This window comes from Arctopsyche grandis, chromosome 4 (genome assembly GCF_051622035.1).
Source record: "Arctopsyche grandis isolate Sample6627 chromosome 4, ASM5162203v2, whole genome shotgun sequence".
Taxonomy (NCBI): Eukaryota; Metazoa; Arthropoda; class Insecta; order Trichoptera; family Hydropsychidae; genus Arctopsyche; species Arctopsyche grandis.
In genome coordinates, this window is record NC_135358.1 from 29,091,536 (window position 1) to 29,111,183 (window position 19,648).

The following is a 19,648-nucleotide window of genomic DNA, read 5'->3' on the forward strand; positions in this document are numbered from 1 at the left end:
ATCTACTTGTATATATATTTGAAAATATTATTATTATGGTTGAGTAATTTTTTAAACCACAAATCCACGGTACATGTTGTTGTTGACATCGTGTTTGTGCTGTTGTCTGTGTTGTGGTTTTGAATATGTTTTTGTTTATTATTAAGTATACATATACATATATACATATATATATATATATATATATATTTATCTGTTTACTATTGAATTATCATGTTTACGATTATCCACTAATCTTAATATAGATTTGAGCTTCATACTGGTTTAGAGTAAAATTTAGAGTAGATTTAAAAATAATTATCAATTGAAAAAATATTCAATAACTCGTCTATGTATTTGAAATAATGATATGAACGCGATTAAAACTATAAATGTATTAATTCCAACAACGGTCGTCGATACATATGTATATACATACATATTTATGTGCACGTGAATTTAAATAAATATCACAATCGAATGAATGTTTAAAATATATTTTCTGTTATGTCGATAAGATGAGGTAATCTTTTTTTTAATCGAATTAAATTTGGTCAAGGTTTAACGTTACCAAAGTCATACGATATTACGTACGTTTGTACATACATACTTACATATGTACATATCAGTGGGGGGTGACCGTCACCTCATCGAATGTTAAAAAGTCGAAAATGTTCGTTTACCATGCATACATATGAAAAACGGTTAGTATACATATCAGTGGCGTGCGGTAAAAGCCTCTCTCCCCCCGTCGTACATCCTCACTTAATTTGCGCGAGCAGGATACAACAGGAACAAGAGGAACAGGCTTTTCTTCCCGTATTGTGCGCGTGCACATTAAACAAGGCTGTATGACAAAAAGAGGGATAATTTCACCGCATGCCACTCATACATAGTACCGTTTACCATGCACCCTTTTTTTCTTGATATTTCGATTTTCGATCTTTGCCTTCCGATATTTGCGTTTTCTGTAATTCAACATTCTGACCGCCCCAGGCGTACTAACGAGAACTCGAGTGCCAGATATTTCATATTCGCGATTTTAGTGGCAACGATTGTCGTGCGCGCGATCGTAATTTGCGCAATAATCCGTTTACCGTTTCGGTTGCACAAAACCTCGTTTTAAATCTGCAGTATTATATATATGTACATATATACATTCGGATCGAGTTTTTTCGAAGAAATAGTTTAGCCTACGAAGGAAATCTCGACGTTGTCATCGGACGATTAGAATTTGAACTCGGAATCGGGACTCGAGTTCCAGATAATCCGTTTTTGCGATTTTTGTGGGAACTATTGTCGTGTAAAGATGATCGCAATTTGTGCAATAGTCCATTAACCGTTCCGGTTGCGCAAAAATTCATTTAAAATTTGCAGTATTATACAAATATAAGTTTGGATCGGGTTTTTTCAAAGTGAGGCATGGGCCTTAATTTGAGGCGGTTTTCAAGATGAGAGCGGTCTCTGCTACGTCTTTGTGTATTTTTATCTAATTGTCTTCTTGTTGCCGCGTCTTTTCATTCGTACTCTTCACTGTATGTTCGATGGATTTTTTTCTTTCTATCTATTTTTCTATTATTATTATTATTTATTTATTTTGTTTGGAAAATTTACAGTTTATATACAGTGATAGCAAAATATAGTTATTACAAGATAAATCATTATACAATTTTTGCACTGTAGGTATGAGAACAATAAAAATAAAAGAGATAAAAATAGGATGGTAATTGGATTATTGCGCAAAAGACAATTTTTGCCATGAGAATCGCGAATACGGAATATTTGGCACTCGAGATCTCATCAGTAAAGCCCGGACCCAGAGGCTGCCGCGCATTATTCAATTGTTGTAAATGCATTGTTAAAGGTTCGCCGAAGGTTTTTTTTTTGGACTCTAGTTTTGTAAATAGAGCTAAACCACCCGGATTCCCGGAAAAAGCACGGTGTCTATCCGCAGTCTACTCGTCAGGGTGATGAACTTTTCGGTCGCTAGATTTTCCGTTGAGGGCGCTACAGACGCTCTGGAATATCGGAGCGGTATGTCTTGCGGTAGACCGTGAGATATTTCTTTCGGTAGATTTTTAACTGGTCATGGCCACTTTAACGGCAAGCTCGCATCTATGGGCATGGTATCTGAGTCCTTTTGTCCGTGTTCTTTTCCGGAGCAGGATCATATTTTGCGGTCCTGTCTTGGGATGGAGGCTGAGAGGAGGGTTATGCTGGACAGCATCAGGGGTTCTCTCATTGGCCCCTACATCATGGGGATCTAATTATGAATAAAGCATCGTTTAGAGCTTTCGAAAAGTTCGCGGAATGCTTTGAGAAGCTGTGTTCCCCTGGATGCTACTACTCCACTTAATTGCAAAAGCATTTGTGTTGATTTTTTTTTATTTTATATTTTATATTCTGTGAATGTGTGTGTGTGTGTGTGTGCGTTTGCTATTTAGGTGTGTGTATGTATTTGTGGTTTGTGTGTGTGTGTGTGTGTGTGTGTGTGTGTGTGTGCGTGTGTGTGTGCGTGCGTGCTTATGCATGTATAAACATGCATACATGCATGTTTACTTGAGGTGTGCGTGCATTCGCACGGCACATTTCAGGTATTATTTCCTAACGCATGCGCGCTTTATGTGTTCATGTAGTTTTTTTTTTATTAGAACGGTGATGTGCGGTTGTTCTTTTGCGATATTCATGAACAACCGTCTCGTTCTCCGACGAAAGGGTCTCTTGGACTGTGTTCGTTGGGGGGGGGGGGGGAGGCCTCATGTTGAGGGCTTTAAGGGTCAAATTCCTTGACCTTTAAAGCGGGCTTAGAAAAGGTAGATCTGAAATGGTAGGGGGCTACACACGCTCCGGCACGTCTCTCCGTTATGACGCGATGGAACGACTTTACGTAAATTCTCAGTAGTGCGAGCAGCGGCATTATAACAATACAACTTATTATATTGCACAAATTTGATACTTATTATAATTTTATATTTTTATTTATTATTATTATATTTTCGAAGAAAAAATCTGGCTACGAAGGGAAGTAGGACGCTGTCATCGTACGATTAAAATTTGACGAATCGGAATTCGAACTCGAGCGGAGGGAGAGAGAGAGAGAGAGGGAGAGCGCGGAGATAAGTCGTAGACGGAGCGAAGGTTATGGCCGTGAAGCGGCTCGTTTGTTGAAACGTCAGAGTGCAGTTGTCAGGCGATCGAGTGCGAGTGCGGTTGCGGCGAGTGCGAGTACGAGTGCGAGTGTCGCTGTCGCGGTCGCGGTCGCCGCCGTCGTCGTCGTCTGGCTCTCGGCCAGCGCGGCTTCGGCACTCCTCATGTTGCGGCTGCGGCTGCGGTAGCGGACTACGTATAAGTAGCCCGTCGGCTCGCCTCCACTCCACTCCACTCCACTCCACTCTGCCCCTTCGGTCGGTGAGACCCGAGTCGAATAGCCATGAGCGCGCAGCAGCCGACGAGTCGCAGGAAGCGGGCGCGAGACGCGGACGGAGACGCGGACGAGGGCTCGGCGGCGGTGGTGCCGCTGCGCACGTGGAGGTTCTCCGTGCGAGCGCCCCCGCTGCTGGCCGGCGAGAGCGTGTGCGTGTCGGGAGAGTGCGCTCAGCTGGGCGCGTGGGCCGCGGCCGGCGTGCTGCCCCTCACCGAGTCTGACCACGACCACGACCACGACCACGACCACGACCGGGACTCGGACGCGGAGAAGGGCGTGTGGAGCGGCGCGTGCCAGGTGCCGGCGCGTGCCGACACGCGCTTCCGCTACTGCGTGTGCGCGCTGGGGCGGGACGCCTCGGGGGCGGTCGTGCACGCAGCCGTGCGCAGCTGGGAGACGGAGATCCGGGCGAGGGTTGTGCCCGCGGGGTGCGCCGCCCCTCCGATCGCCCCCGACGAGTTCGGCCGCATCTCCTCGCGGACGCGCGTCGACCGCGGCTGGCTCACGGCCGACACCCTCCTCCAGTTCAAGTTCTGCGGCCGCAGCCCCTTCGCCTTCAAGTCGCCGGCCCACGCCAAGGGCATCCGCGTCAAGGTGATCCCCGTCGACTTCCAGTTCGGCTGCGACAACACGAGCGCCCCCGCCGAGGACTCGAACGCAGACGGAGAGGATACATCCACGGAGTCGGGCACGCCGTCGTGCACGTTCACCCAAGTGGCCACGCTGAACGCTGCGCGCTGCCGTCTGGAGCCGCAGGAACAATTCGGGCGCGCCTACGTCGACGGGGACTTCCTCATGTTCAACGTGACCTCTCCCGACCCGCACGCGCTCGCTTACCTCGTGGACTTCTACCGGGGCACCAGCGACAAGCCGCCGCGCCACTTCGGCTACAGCTACGTGCTGCCCAACCTGCTGAAGCGCTCCGAGGGCCAGATCGAGCTGCCCATCACCTGCAGCACCAAGCACCGCCCGCTCGGCTCCATGAACCTCGAGTACATGCTCGTGTACCCGATGAAGACGCAGACGTGCGACATGCGGGTCTCCTACTCGAGCTACTGGAACGACACGTGGAAGGGGCTGGACGTGGGCCACCGCGGCCTCGGCTCCAGCTTCAAGAACAAAGAGTGAGTCCGCTTTTGACGATCGTTCCTCGTCTGCGGTGGTGTCGCCCCCCCCCCGATGGTTGTTAGAAATCTAAAATTGTACAAATCTTGGAAATTGTCACTACGTAAAAAAAGTCGCAATATATTACACAACAGGTAGAAAGAAAATATCTTTTGTTCGCTATGCACGAGCGAAACTAACTGTTTAATGTGTCTGGCAGTTTGCACTCGGAACTATCCTCCTAGTGATGGTCGAAGAAAAGCTCGATAAAAATAGATGTAGATTTGCACCAAATATGATTTCTAATAATAACTTATACATCTAATATATAACTTGGAAAGAGACTTTGTATTTATGTTTCTATGACGACAATATCGATTTCGATTATTTTTTCAGTTCTGTTATCATTTCTGAATTCAGATTCCTTTTTCGATTGCGGATCCCGATTTCTTTTTCAGTTCCGATTCCAGAATCCTTTTTCAGTTCCAGATATCCCCTTTTCAGTAAAAATATCAACCTAAACTATTGAATTCAAATTCAACAGCTAGTGGATTTATACAAATTATCATTTGAAATATTATAAATTCGAGTAATATATGACAATAAATTTCATCCGAGTCACTATTACGTAAAGAAACATTGGGAATCCGTTGTTCTAAAATCGGGGTGACACCATTGCTCATCTGCAGTTCCACAGATTCGCTAATCTCGTTCGTTTTCGCTTGCAGAGGGCCCGCCATCAGGGAGAACACCATCGCTTCGTTGAAGACGGCGGCCGCGAGCGGGGCCGACCTGTTGGAGTTCGACGTGCAGCTGAGCAAAGACTTGGTGCCCGTCGTCTATCACGACTTCCACGTGTGCATCGCTCTCAAGCGAAAGAAACGGATGGACCACTCGGAGATGCTCGAGATTCCCATGAAGGATCTGACTCTGGAGCAGCTGCACGAATTGAAGGTTTGTAGGGGGCGTCGCCTGCAGATCACGGGTCGCTTCGTGGACTTTTCGAGATTCACGTGTCTTCCTTTCTCTGTCCATTTCAGGTGTACCACGTAGTCGAAGGGCGCAGTAACGAGCCGAGATTCTTCGACGAAGATCTCGACGAACACCAACCGTTCCCCGAACTTTCGGAAGTCCTGCAGGCCATCGACCCGCACGTCGGCTTCAACATCGAAGTCAAATGGACAATGTTGCGCGAAGACGGCAGCTTGGAACTCCAACATCCGATTGACCTCAATCTGTACGTGGACACGGTACGTTTTTCAAATTTCATTCGCCGCTTATATAATTTCATTTCAGTTTTACGTTTATATAATAAAAATTTGATTTGTACGCGTAGATTCTCGATGTGGTTTTACGCTCTGCGGGTTCGAGGCGCATAATATTTTCGTGCTTTCATCCCGACGTATGCACCATGCTGAGGCTGAAGCAAAACATCTATCCGGTTATGTTCCTCACGCAAGGAGTGACGACTCGCTATCCTGGCTATCACGACCCGCGCTGTACCACTATACCCGCTGCCGTTAGTCACGCGCTCAACGCCGGTTTGCTCGGAATCGTAGTTCACACCGAAGATTTGCTCAGGGATTCTACTCAGGTGTGTTTATAATAACAAAAAAAAAATACGTCGATTTGAAATTAGCGTAATTAGCAATCTGACGATACATATTTCGATTGTTTCAGGTCAAGCTGGTGACCGACGCCGGTCTCATCATTTTCTGTTGGGGAGACGATAACAATAATACCGAAACGATTAAATATTTAAAACAACTGGGCTTGCACGGAGTAATATATGACAAATTAGATCAATTTTCCAACAAAGAAGTCAAGGTATTCTTTCGATTCACACGTGCATACGTATATAGAGTATGAATTGTTTATTCATATTGATTTGTGCTTTCAGGAAAGTATATTTATGCTGGAGGCTCGGCAGGCTCAAAAGGATATAATGCGAATCGCTTCGAACGAGGACAACTGCGGAAATGAATCGGATTCAAAAAATGAAAAAACGGCCAACGACACATCCCACCCGAGTAGCAACACGGATTCCGGAGAAACGTCTTCCGAATAATGGTATCGAAACGGCACACGACGCATGCACCCCAGTGCTTATATTGCTATTTCCAATTATTAAATTATTTAGATTTTTTACACGAGGCTTAAAGTGCAAAATGACAGTGGTCAAAAATTACATTTGACTCGATTCAAATTTATAATTATTGAAAAATTTTGGTATCGACGAGTAACAAACTTATAATTTATGTTGACGGTGAATACATTTTATTCTAGTACCGTTTGTAGAATGCTTTAAATTTATGTACCACGATGTTGTCGAACTTTCGTCGATGGCTATCGAAGAGTTTTAATATTATTTTAATTTAAATCTTACATCTTCCGTTTAACCGCTGTAAATACATACACTAAAGAATCTGTGATATTAACGAAAGACGAATACATATTATTTTCACATCGGAATTCCTACATTTCTCCGTAATATTAAACTTTGAGTTAGTCGTTTTATTTTACACATAAACAATTGTATGCGTGGATATACAAAGGTGAAGATTGTAGACAATTGAGTGTTTGTGTACATTTATGTATAATATTTATTGTATATCTCTCGGGCCTATTAATAATAGAGCTTTAATACAGTTTTTACATACCTCTACTTATTGCAAGTCTATTTCACCCTTTTGAAAATGAAATTCATCCTTTTTAAAAACCGTATTAGAAAAAAAGTGCAATGCATACTCTTTGCGTAGGTTCATACGTAGTTTCTGGCGAATTTCTACGTTCAGGTTGCATTGATGCGCATTTCAAAGTGATACGCAATTGTTTACATAACTTAGGTTTAAACTTACACTTTTTCGTTCAATAAATCAGAAGTATTTTTTTTTCACTTCCACCATGACGATGCTTTATTAAAACGGCACCATTTGATAATTAACACTTGCCTGTATTTTTTATTAATGCCAGCTATTTCTGCAGACTCCTTAATTGATTTGCCGTCATTATAGCAGTCTATTAAAGGTATTTTCCTGTTATGATTAATTTTATTATATTTCATTGGTCGATTGCGAACAGGTCTGCTTGGTCCTGGTAGATCTGGTCTGGTGTATCCTAGATCCTCGGACGATTCAGATGATGATTTTATATTCGTAATAATTCGCTTTCGTCGAGATGATGGTGATAAAATCGTGCTTTCGTCGTTTGACTCCGTGGTGTCTATTTTCGGATTTAATAAAAAAAAATCTTTTAAAAATCATATTAATTACATATTGTTTAATTCGGTTTCTTTATTTTTTAATACGATTTTTAAAAAGGATGAATTTTATTTGCAAAAGGATTAATTTCATTTGCAAAAGTTGTGAAATAGACTTGCAAAAACTGTATTATATGTTGTACATAATAGTCAAATTTTTTTTATTTATTTTAAATTATTTAATTGAGAATCACACACATTTTTAGAGTTTACCAAAGTGAGCTATTTGTCATATGTATGTATATTTGAAAAACAAAGTTCTTATCACTTGACAGATAGTTGATGATGACTACATTTTTATGTTTTTTACTTTAATATGGTTAATGAATATTGTATTATCGACTGTGAAACTAATGGTATTATGAGTATTGTATGTGTTTTTGTGTAGTAAAAGTCCAATTATTCCTGAACGTGTTCAATATTTGAATGTTCAATAATTCCAACATATTCGACACTTAGTAAATTCTTTTTATTTATTCGCGTTTAACTATTAAATACTATTTTTTTTTCCGTTTGTTGCTTTTCTACTGCATATATTTACATAGTTATATTTAATATGGCACTCGAGCTTTTCCCTATTATCTAGTTTATTGCAGAATTTTTATAATTGCTATTGAACACTTGCCATTTTACATAGAACAGAATACTTTTATATTATATAAACTTACATATTGTAAATCGATAAATATTTTTCCACTTTACTGCATATGTGCTGGCTGGTGAGCCTATTATGAAATTTTGTAAAATCATGCATAGGTGATATAAATTCATAACTGCAATCTATTCGGGACTATTTGCACCGAGTGAATTATGCATCTTGATTCCTCTTGGTCAACGATTGTTGTCATAGACCTCTCTAACATTTCAAAAACTTGAGTTTTAATATCTAAAAAAAAGCGGGCGTTACTCGTATTCCTCTAGCAGAGAATATTTGACATGACAGTCTGAAAACTGCTTCTCTCGATTCAACATGTTCATTGATTGTTAAATATATTGTCAAATCTACGGGAGTTGGTCATATATCTTTTTGACCGATAGTTTCTTTTTGTATTTTTCTCCTTACTGCAAAAATGACCTAGAATGGATCGCAACCGTCTATGTACATATGTATAATAAAAATACTCTTATTTTCAGCAAAGTAAATTAAAATTATACTTGCCGACTTTCAAATATAATATTTTCTTAATTTCAAATGGACGATTTAATAATAATTTTAAAAATAAATAGCACTAGTGGTTGTGGTTAGGTTCCGTCTGACTCGACGATAGTAAAGTTTTGGAATTTTTTTGTCACTAGAAGTGGCCCTCAAAATTGAATTAGTTTGCCAAGTATAATAATACTCATTAGCAGTACCAAAAAGGTTTGCATAATTCAAACTCTAGTTGCTTTCGTTTTACACTTCCAGTGCAATTTTCATCACACTACATTTACTCAGTGTATTATTTTAAATCAAAATGCATATATTTTAATATTATAAATCATGTAAAAAAAAAATCTTTGTTTTAAGTATAAATATACTGTTGAAAACCAGACATGTATTGTATTTATATTGTCCCAGTTCACTTATATTAATGTTATTTTATCAAATCAGATTTTCACAAGTGTGAGCATACAAAAGATGTATCAAAATTTTTAACCAAATATTTAATAAATATTTATTTATTGAAAACAGAAACATACAGTATTACAATATTTTTTCCCAACATTGACACTAAAAAAGAAAAAAAATTTCTACATATTTATTTCCCCATTATATGATAAAATTTTTGTAGACAAGTACTTTCAAATACCATCATTACACATAATGATCATAACACTGTGCGACAACCCTCACCATTCAACTCTTCTACTATGGAAGTCGCTCTGTCGTATGTACATATGTAGATGTTCTTCTTAACCCTTTGCCCGCGGCAATAAATATAGCGAACAAGCCCTGTACGCGGCACCTTTTTCGCGAATTTGGCAATCGAGTTTTCGACCTTAAATACAGATTTTAATATTTACTCAAATAACCAGATATGTTAATTGATACACAAAGTATTATTTTAAACAATAAAATACATAATATATCTCGTAGTTTTGGCTTAATTGTCAAATAATCATTCTTCATACAATTGAGACGTATTGTCGCCATTGTTCAACAGACGTGACGTCACATAAACGAGGTTTCAGTATGGTTCCACAAAAAACTAATTTTGACTGGTATATATTCATTTTATGCAAATTGAATAGATGGCATTCAACTCTCAGTAATATATTCAACCAATTTTGAACCTTAAAACAGTTGAAATGGGCGCTTATAAGGCTCAAAATCCCGTGCAAAGTTCAGAAATTCTATGGAAGACAGCCGCGCAAAGCTTCCATAAAAGACGGCCGCGGGCAAACGGTTAATTATTTAATATGAATGTGTATACATATTTGACACATGTATGTTATTTATGAAATTTGAGGGGGTAAAAAATAATAAAAAGGATTATTACAAAGATGAAAGTTTATTGAATAAGATACAAACTATACAAATGCGTGTAAATACAATTTACATACATATATGTATGTACTTGAAAAAGTTTTGATTTGAAATTGAGAACATTTAATGACAAATGTTGTGCAGTGCAATGTTAAATAAAAATAACGAACTTGATGATTTCTCGAAAGGCTATTTTTATAAATCAATGTTGGTGATATAGATCTGTGTAAATTTTACATATGATATAGTTTAGTATATTATGCACCTATTATATGTATATAAAACTAAAAAATAAATATAAAACAATTTCATTTATTAAAATATATCTATATACAAACGTTAACAAATACTCGATATATATATATATATATATTAAACATAGACACATATTAAGTACAGAATATATGGACGGAATGTAAGTACAATTGTGCATTTATTTAAAAATATATGGCTCGGCCCTATACTTAACATATATGTAGATACATATTATAATAATAAATACTCGTATAAATACAAAGGTACCATTTGGACGGATATGTTACAAATATTTAATAATAGTGTGATGGGTCGGTCAACAGACGGTGTGATCGGCCGCATTGGAGGGACAAAATTTTAAAATTCCTTTGGGTGGTTTGCACAACAGGTGTTCGCTGATGAACTGGCAGGGACACAGATAGATGCTGCAATGGAGTCCGGGAGAGAGTGCTGAAACATTTATGTGTCCTCTCAAAGCTTGTCTCGCCCACCGGGAGACGTACCGTAAATGCAGGTGAACCGCTCTTTCCTGCAATCAGCCACAAAGGTCAGTCGACGCCGCGCCGTTTAAACCAATTGGTGCAGTGGGGGAAGCAAGCGCGGGGGTCTCGACGCGGTTTGTTCCTCAACAGTTCTTCCATGTACTGACACGGACATAAAGCTTGCGACAAGTGACGCGGAGCCGCCGGATTGCCGCCGTCTTCGTCTAGGGTCCAATCCAGTCTGTGCCTGAGGAAATCTTTACCCCAACGCTGTAAATATCGAAGGAACGCCTGCTCTGCCAACCCCTGCAGATGCAAACCGCCCACTACATCAATCTGGCAAGACACGTATCGATTGCAAATCTACACATTATTTCAAATACGAACCTGTCTCCGCGACAGCCTCGTCGTTTGGCTGCCCTGGATGATTATGTCGTTGGCAGTCACGTCCAAACGACGCTCCCAGCCCGGCTGAATGGAACTCCCCTCGTCTCTGTCTATCACTTGCTGCAGCTGCATCACGCACGGAGCCGTATCAAAGTACATGAAGCACAGCGTCACTTTGTGGCATGAGATTTTTCCTCTATCGTCTAACGTTACTAAAAGCTTGTGCTTGATCAGCTGCTTGTTCACTCGTCCCAGACATTTCTCTAGGCCTCGAGCCAACTGAAGTTTCAACCACATGCATATAAATATAGCCGCCGCATTCAACAGCAACCACACTACCCCGAAAGAGAACAAAGTGAGTCCAGTTAGTCCAGAGAAGAGCAACGACATTAGGACAACGAATGCTAGAAAAATCCAGCAAATCAGCACTCTCTTGTAACATATATTGTAGAGAGTGAATCTGACGTCGTTTACCAACAATTCCATCGCGTGTACGTATTCTTCAACCGTGAGCTGAAATAAAAATGTCACATGACGTATTTCACTAGAAACAATATTTATGTAATTGAGGAGTGCAGTGGATTTCTTACGGTTAAGCCCTGAGCCATCAATTCCTCTGGTACGAGTTCGGGACGAAATTGAGCTGCCGTAATCCATGGCCATTTAGTGTTGACGGGTAAAAGTGTCACGACTACGTCACCGTTTACTGAAATCGGAACACAACAAAAAAGTTAACAACAATTTTCAAAGTTGAAATTGAAAAATGTCGCAACATCAAAACAAGTTTCAATTCCATCGTACGTATTCAGTACAGTTTTACACATGTAATATTTCGTCATTGCTTTTGTCACAATTCATATTTAACATCTGCAATTCGACATATCATTCCATATACATTAAGGCCTATTGGGCAATATATGTACTGTCATCGTTAAATTTAACCCATCGTTAACGAGTTTGCTTCTCCACCGTATACAAATAAATAAACTGCGAAGTGGACGATTTCAAAATCTGTGACTTGACATGGATCGTTTCTTTTAGGCCAAACTACATCCAATCGAACGACTGAACGTATGATGACAAAATAATATACAGAACACTCTCGATTATCCGGGCTAAATTTTGACTTGGTTTCGAATATAATATCATATTTACAACACAAATTTTTGTTTCATAATTTTAATACTCATTATTTATTAAGAAAAACGCTCATAGTTAAGCAGATAAGTGGCCGTCAGTAGTTAGTACTAGTGTTGTACTGTTTTATGACTAATGTAACCACTGGTATCTGCTTCACTTGTAGTATCACTCTCATTTTCATCCTCTTGAGAAACAAAAGAAACGATATCTGCATCATCCATGCGTTTAAAACCTGGATCACTTAAATCATGATTGACTTTTCAAAACATTGAAAATGTTTTGAAAACTAACTCTGAATACTCTGAATCAATCAGTGCGTCTCATAATCATATAAGAAATAAATTTTATACATAACTTGATATTATGCTTAAACTTCTAGATATGAAATTTCAGTTCAATAAACCAAAAGGTTTCTGAGAAAAACATAAAAAACTTCGATTCTCTAGAGTAAAAGTACTACTTACGGTTCAGATAAAAATATTTAAAAAATATGAATTTATAAGGATTATTATTTCTAGTACATGTAAAAAAATTTCAGTCCGATTCGGTTAGCAGTTTGGATTGAATTCAAAAACTTAAAAAAAAGAGGACACCTATAAGGGGAGGTACCATTTCCAGTCAACTTAAAAATATGAAAAAAATCTACATCGTGTCAATAAGAATTTCAGTAACCGATACTAAGTTTAAGTTCGATAGGACTAACGGTATTCAAAAAATCCCCAAAATACACAGACACACACACATTTTTTCTAGATCATGAAAATGTGATCAGTAATCGATTCTGAGTTCGAATTTTCGCATGATCACAAAACTTCATCTATTGTTACTACGTACATAGATAAAGTAAAAAAATAATTCAAATTTTTCAAGCACGGACAATCCACAAACTGGATAATCGAGAGTATATTGTATGTAGATGATACAATATAACAGCGAGTCCGTGTTTCAAATTTACGTTGGAGGTGAAACTCAATGTTAATTTGGTGTCACGCAAAGCAATCGTGTATGTCATGTATTATATATGTAAGTATATGCGTAAGTGTGTCGAACGATTGATCGATGATCAATGATCGTTGATCGTATTCTTACCAAAGTTGGGTCGGCTGGGTGTGAGCGGCGTGAGGGTGGCGGGGGGTTTCGGCGACGGGGGGTTGGCTTTGACGTTGACGTTGACGTTGGGGTTGGAGTTTGGGTTTGAGTTGGAGTTGGTGCTGGCGTTAATGTTGACGTTGACGGAGGGTGGCTTTTGCCGGGGCGAAGCGGCCTGCAGACTGACGTTTTGGGTGTCTGAAGGGAGCACCGCGGCCGGCTCTTCGTCGAACTGCACCCAGCCAGAGCCAGAGCCAGAGCCGGGGTTGTGGAGCGGGTCGGGAGGGTCGTTTCCATTTCCGTTTCCGTTTTGGCCCGCGATCGTGACTCCCGTCATTGCTGTCGCCATCGTCATCCCCCCAACCCCCGCCTCCTCGGGCCGACTCATCGCGTCCGCGGCACGCCCACTTCAAGTAGCAAAGCAACAAGCGAACTAGACACGAGACAGACACGCTGGCCAACTTCTCGACTCACGCTCTCTCTCTCTCTAGGCGCTGTCCACACATACGATATTTCCATATCCAGTTCCCTGTGGCTGCTATTTAGGAACTGGATATTGAAATATCGTATGTAGATATCGTGTGTGTGGACGGTGCCATATGGACAGAGCGAGATAGCCCGCACGTCGATCGTCGCTACACCCCGAACGAGCATGTTTATATTATTTATTTATTTAAATAGGCACACATACAGAATAAAATATAAAATTAAAGTTGTATAGTGAGACTGTAGGAATCTCGTCATCGAAACATTCGAGAATATTCCACAACAACAAACCACATTCCTCGCAGAACTCGCACACGTAAACAACACGTGCACTTCTTGGAATCAATCGCTAAACCTTCGAGAAAGCTCCACCCCTACCAGTAGAGCGGAAACAAACCAGTCGAAGCACACCTGCAGCCATTAAACTAAACTCAAGTGGAACGGTGCCAAAACCTTCGAGAAAGCTCCACCCCTACCAGTAGAGCGGAAACAAACCAGTCGAAGCACACCTGCAGCCATTAAACTACATCGAGCGGAACGGTGCCAATCGTTCCAGAAAAGTCTACCCCATCGACAAAAACACATTCCTCGCATACGCATCAACAACAGCCAGCAACCAGAAAACTATAAAAGGAGGTACAACCCAAACAACACCAGTCGACCCACAGCAGCAAGCGTCGACACACAGCAGCAGACCAGTCGACATCCAGCTCCTGACCTGCCACCACTACACTACGCGGACTTGGAAGATCAACCAGCCGAACGAGCCAGCAACACACTGCCGTATCCAGAGACTTTCCGAACATAGCCGAACAACGAGCCAGCAACACACTGCCGCATCCAGAGACCTTCTGAACATAGCCGAATGCCGAGCCAGCGACACTCTACCATATCCAGAGACCGCTGAACGACATACTTTTGCCCACATATTCTAATACCTTTGTACAATATTTAGGCAAACAATAAAACTTTATTAAAACAAGCACAACAGAATTTCGTTGTAGGCTGGGATACGGTCAACACATCCTACCCCGCCTACAAGACAAAAAATAATAATAAACACAAATAAAAATATAATCTTGATTGTTCTGATTTACCGAATAAGGTTAATTTCATAATCCCAGTTCGGTACTCTAGACACTGTCCGAGCCAAAAGCCCCCATGGTCGATGGTTGTCCTCTTAGGGCTTCGGCTTTTGTTTTCCCTTTTTTACATCGACCATCTGTCAGTCGCTCTAGATTCTCCCGTGGGTCCGGCGCCCGGTGATCCCGGCGTGGACTGCCAGATGTAGCGTCCCTCGTAAAAGCCGGCCTCGAACTAAGGCAGGCTGGCCCCGTGATCCGCCCAAGTCTGATCACGGCTAGCGCTCATTGGCATAATAGAAGCCCTCCGAGGAGTATGGCTTCTTCCATAGTCGTGCCTCACCGACTATGTCTACCGACTATACTCGACCCCGTGTTCGACCCAAGCCTCGAACACGGCGAGCTCTCCGACGCTCGTGAGACTCCGACCGAGAAGGTCTTGGCGTGGCTGGTCTACCCTTCCTGACCAGCCACAGCCTACTCAATCCACAGCCTCCGTCATAAAGGGGCACAGGCGCCGAGAAACTCCCCGGCGCGCCATCTACTCATCAATAAAAACGAGATCATAACCGTTACTCTTTTGTATAATTCCCCCACCCCGCACCGTTCCAGAGCAAGCTGATCGAGACGACGACACATCCACAGCCACTGGTCACCCATACATATACACTCAGTACAGCTCCTGCAGCTATCGTTCAAGGCACACATACAGAAGAAAATATAAGAGATATAAAAAATTACCACTAACACGAAAACCATGTGAAATGCAAAGGAGGTATGTAATAAAAAGAAAGTTGTATAGTGAGACAAAAAATAATAATAAACACAAATAAAAATATAATATTCCATTTACAGTGAGCACCACATAGTAATATGGAGGATGAACGAATGAGACGACTGGCATGTTAATGCACGTGTTTATTATATGACAGCTGAAGACAGAGTGAGTAGTGGCTCTCCGAACCCAGCCGGGTTGGTCCCCACTCGCAGGAAGGCAACCAAACTCGACCATGTCGTATAAGCGAGCCGCCACATCACTCCCCCCCCCCCAGCATCAGCGATAGCAAAATTACAAAGAAACAAATTTTACAATAGAAAAAAAATTATTGTTACACAAAGAAAGAGAAAAAAACTTATTGAGTGGGGAGAAAAAAAATTGTTGACGTGGGTCATCCGCTGTGTAGGTGTACCGCCCTGAATGATGATGGACAATTTTTTTTTAAATATTTATGTAAAAAATTTAATTTTTTTTTAAATATTTGCGCCAAAACCATGTCGAAAGATTGAACAGCTTTTCAACTGTCACTATCGATAATTGGTCCAAAACAGCAAAGCGGCAGACTCATGGCACGTAATTCGCGTGTATATTTCCACGATGGCCAAAAAAAAACGGATACAATACGTTGACGGATGTTGCTGTAAGGTATGAATAGGAAATGTCGGGTACTGCTGTAAGCCTGCCGTGGCGTAAACGTGACGGTTGGTATGAATATACCCATACAAAATGTACCAAAGAATACTTTTCATACGGCCGGATACCTGCTGAAGTCGGTACGTGCTGACTAGGTATGAACATTTTCTGCATGTTTTGCTGGATGTTATCATGGCCGCCTTTTGTACTGTTATGGTGACATTGGCGACAGCGTCTAGTTGGTAGACCCGTTGCGAAGTCGTGAGTGTGACGTTTATGTCAGTGTCAGTGTCAGTGTCGGTGCGGAGTGTTGTTTCGTTCCGTCACCAATAATCACCATCAAACAAATAGTGTTGCATTTTCATTAGATTGGTATCGTGACAAATCGTCGCCATCCTCACTACTGAGTGAGTACTAAAATTACAGATCCCAGATCCACTGAATAGACAAGAGTCGCCTGCAATGCTTACGACTATTACGATATTTTGAATTTGAACGTAATTCAATTGATTTCGAAGAGTCACTTTTAATTTACAGAAATGCAACGCGAAGAAAAACAATTGGACTCGGCTCTCACAGCCATTATATCCAGAGTTAACGATTTGAAAAGTGCTATCGCTGCGATGATACACAAACTTGAAACCGAATATGAAACTATAAACTGGCCCTCTTTTCTGGACAATTATGCTCTTCTTTCGGGACACGTACTGCTCTGTCGATCCTAACTTGTGTTGTATTTGTATTTTTCGATGTATATTTTATGTTGATTATCGTTTTCAGTTGACCAGTTTGAGTAAAATACTCTCGCCCGAAATATCTCCCATGCTCCGCGGACTTGCAGTCTTGCCACTTTTACTTTGTTGTGAACGAGACGAAGCGTTAGTCACGCTCTCGGAAGGACGAGTTCCGGCGTTCGCTCACGATCTAGTTCCCGATTATCTCAGAACGAAACCGGAACCGCAAGCGGAGCAGCGTATGGTACAGTTGACACATAAAGCTGCATCCCTGAATTTAGACGCGGCGCAGGTAAATTGTCAATATTTTATTTTGTCCTATCGATATGCAAATTATTATCGCTGTATGTATATTTATAAATATTAAATGCTTTCAGAAACAAGTGAGTCAGTTCAACAAAGTTGTTGGCCACGTTTGGGAAATAGTATCTAAAGGTAGAGAAGACTGGGAAGGAGAATCTACGAGATCGGGTATTTTTCAAATTTTATTTGGGTAGTGTTTTGATTCCGTTTCGATGGTAAAATATCAAATTATAACATATTTTGCAGGTATTCAACAGACGCACAGCTTAGCCGATACGCACGCCCTCGTCACCGCAGTCGGAATGGGTAAAGGTTTACGCGGTGTAGTCTCCAATGTTCCGCAGATGGTTGGCCCGCCGAGACCCGCACCGCCTCCTCTTCCGGCCCCACCCCTGCCGAAAGCACCGTCTTCGATCAAAACTAACATTAAATCTGCCACTCAAATTCATCCCTATCAACGATAAAATAATATTTGTCACTTTTCTAACTCGATATACATACATACATAAATTCGATAAAAATAAAAACCTTATATATTTATGTAACCTGTTTTTATTTTCAAATTAACATCTCTGTGCCATTGATGTATAATCACTAGATCCGCTCTCACGCTTTATACTGGTCTCCCTTTTGGGGCATGCAAAATAAATGGCGCATGCACAGTTTCTCTCAGTAGGTAGGTAGGTACCGTTGCGTCGTAGGGAAAAAAACTATTTTTTTTCCCAACTTCCCCGCTACTTAAACCCCCCGCACCCCTCAGTTAGTGAAGACAAGATCTCCGACCAAAATCACACGTCAGGGTCCATCTAGTGTATTATACATCAATGCTCTGTGTACAAAAAATGTAAAAACACTTCCATCGTCTTTATGTTTTTAATATTGCAAGCTTAAAATATTATTTTTTAGACATAGCTTACCAATTTTTTAAGTGAATTAATCTAAGTTTATAATTTAAGACCAATTTAAATGGATAATAGTATAATAGCATGTATAATAAATTATTAAATTATAATTCCTGACATTTGTGTAACATTTTTGTTTTAAAAATCTTTTCATAATCATAATAATGTCACAGTCACCTCCAACTCTAACTGAATAATTCGAATACAGTCGGCCCCCTGATAACACGGATTCCGACACCACCTGCGACTTCCCCCTGAGAATACGGTCCCCGATAATACATAACCAATGTATCGAACATGTACGGTCCAATGTAATGAACGTGCATGGTTTCTAATAGTGCGTACGCACCAAGCCAACGAAGGGCACCGTAGGCCAACTTAGCTGAAACCATTAGCGTACAAAATATCGAAATAAAAATTAAATTAAATATCAAAATTAAAACTATTATTATTGTATTAAAATTAAATTCAAATATCAAAATTAAATTATAATTTTTATATTAAAATTCAAATTAAATATTGAAAATTAAAACAGAACATACACAATTTAAATAAATTTTCGGGGGGTCGACTATGACATGAAGATCAATATTAAATTATGGATTGTCTATTGTTGGAATTTATTCCAACAAACGCAACCGTGTTTCGTTAGGCCGGGATATGGTTAACATCCACCACTAAATCCCTTCTTCTTCTTGTTAATGCCTTGTCCGCATCCGGACGTTGGCGACCACCTCGTCGATTATTTGAATATATCCGCATCGGTCTTCAGCGGCTCGGAACAGATCTTCGGCGCTCATATCGGTCCACATGCGCATGTATCGAAGCCAAGATAACTTTTTCCTGCCAATCCATTTTTTTCCTTCTATTTTCCCCATGGTTATCATGTGTCCGAGGTACTCCATCTTTCTCTGCTTGATGACAGAAACAAGTTCCCTGCCTCTCCCCATCATGCCGAGGACAGCTTCGTTTGATATCTTTTCGAATGGCAACCCCAGGCAAAGAGCTCCTAACGCGGGAAGGCAGATGAAGAGATGCTCTTTCGCACTCCGACCGCCAAGGGGCACAGACGTGCCCACACTCTCGTCATCCACCCTCCAGGGGACATGGACATCTCTCCCGAGCCGTCTCCATAGCGGACGCG

The 19,648-nt window shown here is 41.0% G+C and overlaps 4 protein-coding genes across 6 annotated transcripts in view; 3 read left to right on the forward strand and 1 right to left on the reverse strand.

The window, feature by feature from the left end:
- LOC143911118 (lysosomal dipeptide transporter MFSD1-like) overlaps positions 1–19,648 on the forward strand; it is a 356,706-nt gene that overhangs the window by 33,018 nt on the left and 304,040 nt on the right. The window lies entirely within an intron of this gene.
- LOC143911117 (glycerophosphocholine phosphodiesterase GPCPD1) lies at positions 3,092–12,802 on the forward strand. 2 transcript variants are annotated; one of them, XM_077429865.1, is made up of 7 exons: positions 3,143–4,527; positions 5,236–5,461; positions 5,548–5,757; positions 5,844–6,101; positions 6,188–6,334; positions 6,408–6,577; positions 10,877–12,802. In XM_077429865.1, the coding sequence occupies exons 1-6, from the start codon at positions 3,410–3,412 to the stop codon at positions 6,573–6,575; spliced, it is 2,127 nt and encodes a 708-aa protein (XP_077285991.1). In that variant the 5' UTR covers positions 3,143–3,409; the 3' UTR covers positions 6,576–6,577; positions 10,877–12,802. The 2 variants fall into 2 exon arrangements, with proteins under 2 accessions (XP_077285990.1, XP_077285991.1); XM_077429864.1 differs by lacking the exon at positions 10,877–12,802 and having other exon boundaries at positions 3,092–4,527; positions 6,408–9,431.
- Positions 10,245–14,058, reverse strand: LOC143911120 (uncharacterized). Of its 2 annotated transcripts, none has more exons than XM_077429870.1 (4): positions 13,587–14,058; positions 11,948–12,063; positions 11,358–11,870; positions 10,245–11,276 (listed from the first exon to the last, which is right to left on the reverse strand). In XM_077429870.1, the coding sequence occupies exons 1-4, from the start codon at positions 13,972–13,974 to the stop codon at positions 11,037–11,039; spliced, it is 1,257 nt and encodes a 418-aa protein (XP_077285996.1). In that variant the 5' UTR covers positions 13,975–14,058; the 3' UTR covers positions 10,245–11,036. The 2 variants fall into 2 exon arrangements, with proteins under 2 accessions (XP_077285996.1, XP_077285999.1); XM_077429873.1 differs by having other exon boundaries at positions 10,245–11,017; positions 13,587–14,022.
- MED8 (mediator complex subunit 8) lies at positions 16,771–18,904 on the forward strand. Its single transcript, XM_077429887.1, has 5 exons — positions 16,771–16,972; positions 17,103–17,269; positions 17,346–17,591; positions 17,677–17,770; positions 17,849–18,904. Exons 2-5 carry the CDS (start codon positions 17,105–17,107, stop codon positions 18,064–18,066), a joined length of 723 nt encoding a protein of 240 aa, XP_077286013.1. The 5' UTR covers positions 16,771–16,972; positions 17,103–17,104; the 3' UTR covers positions 18,067–18,904.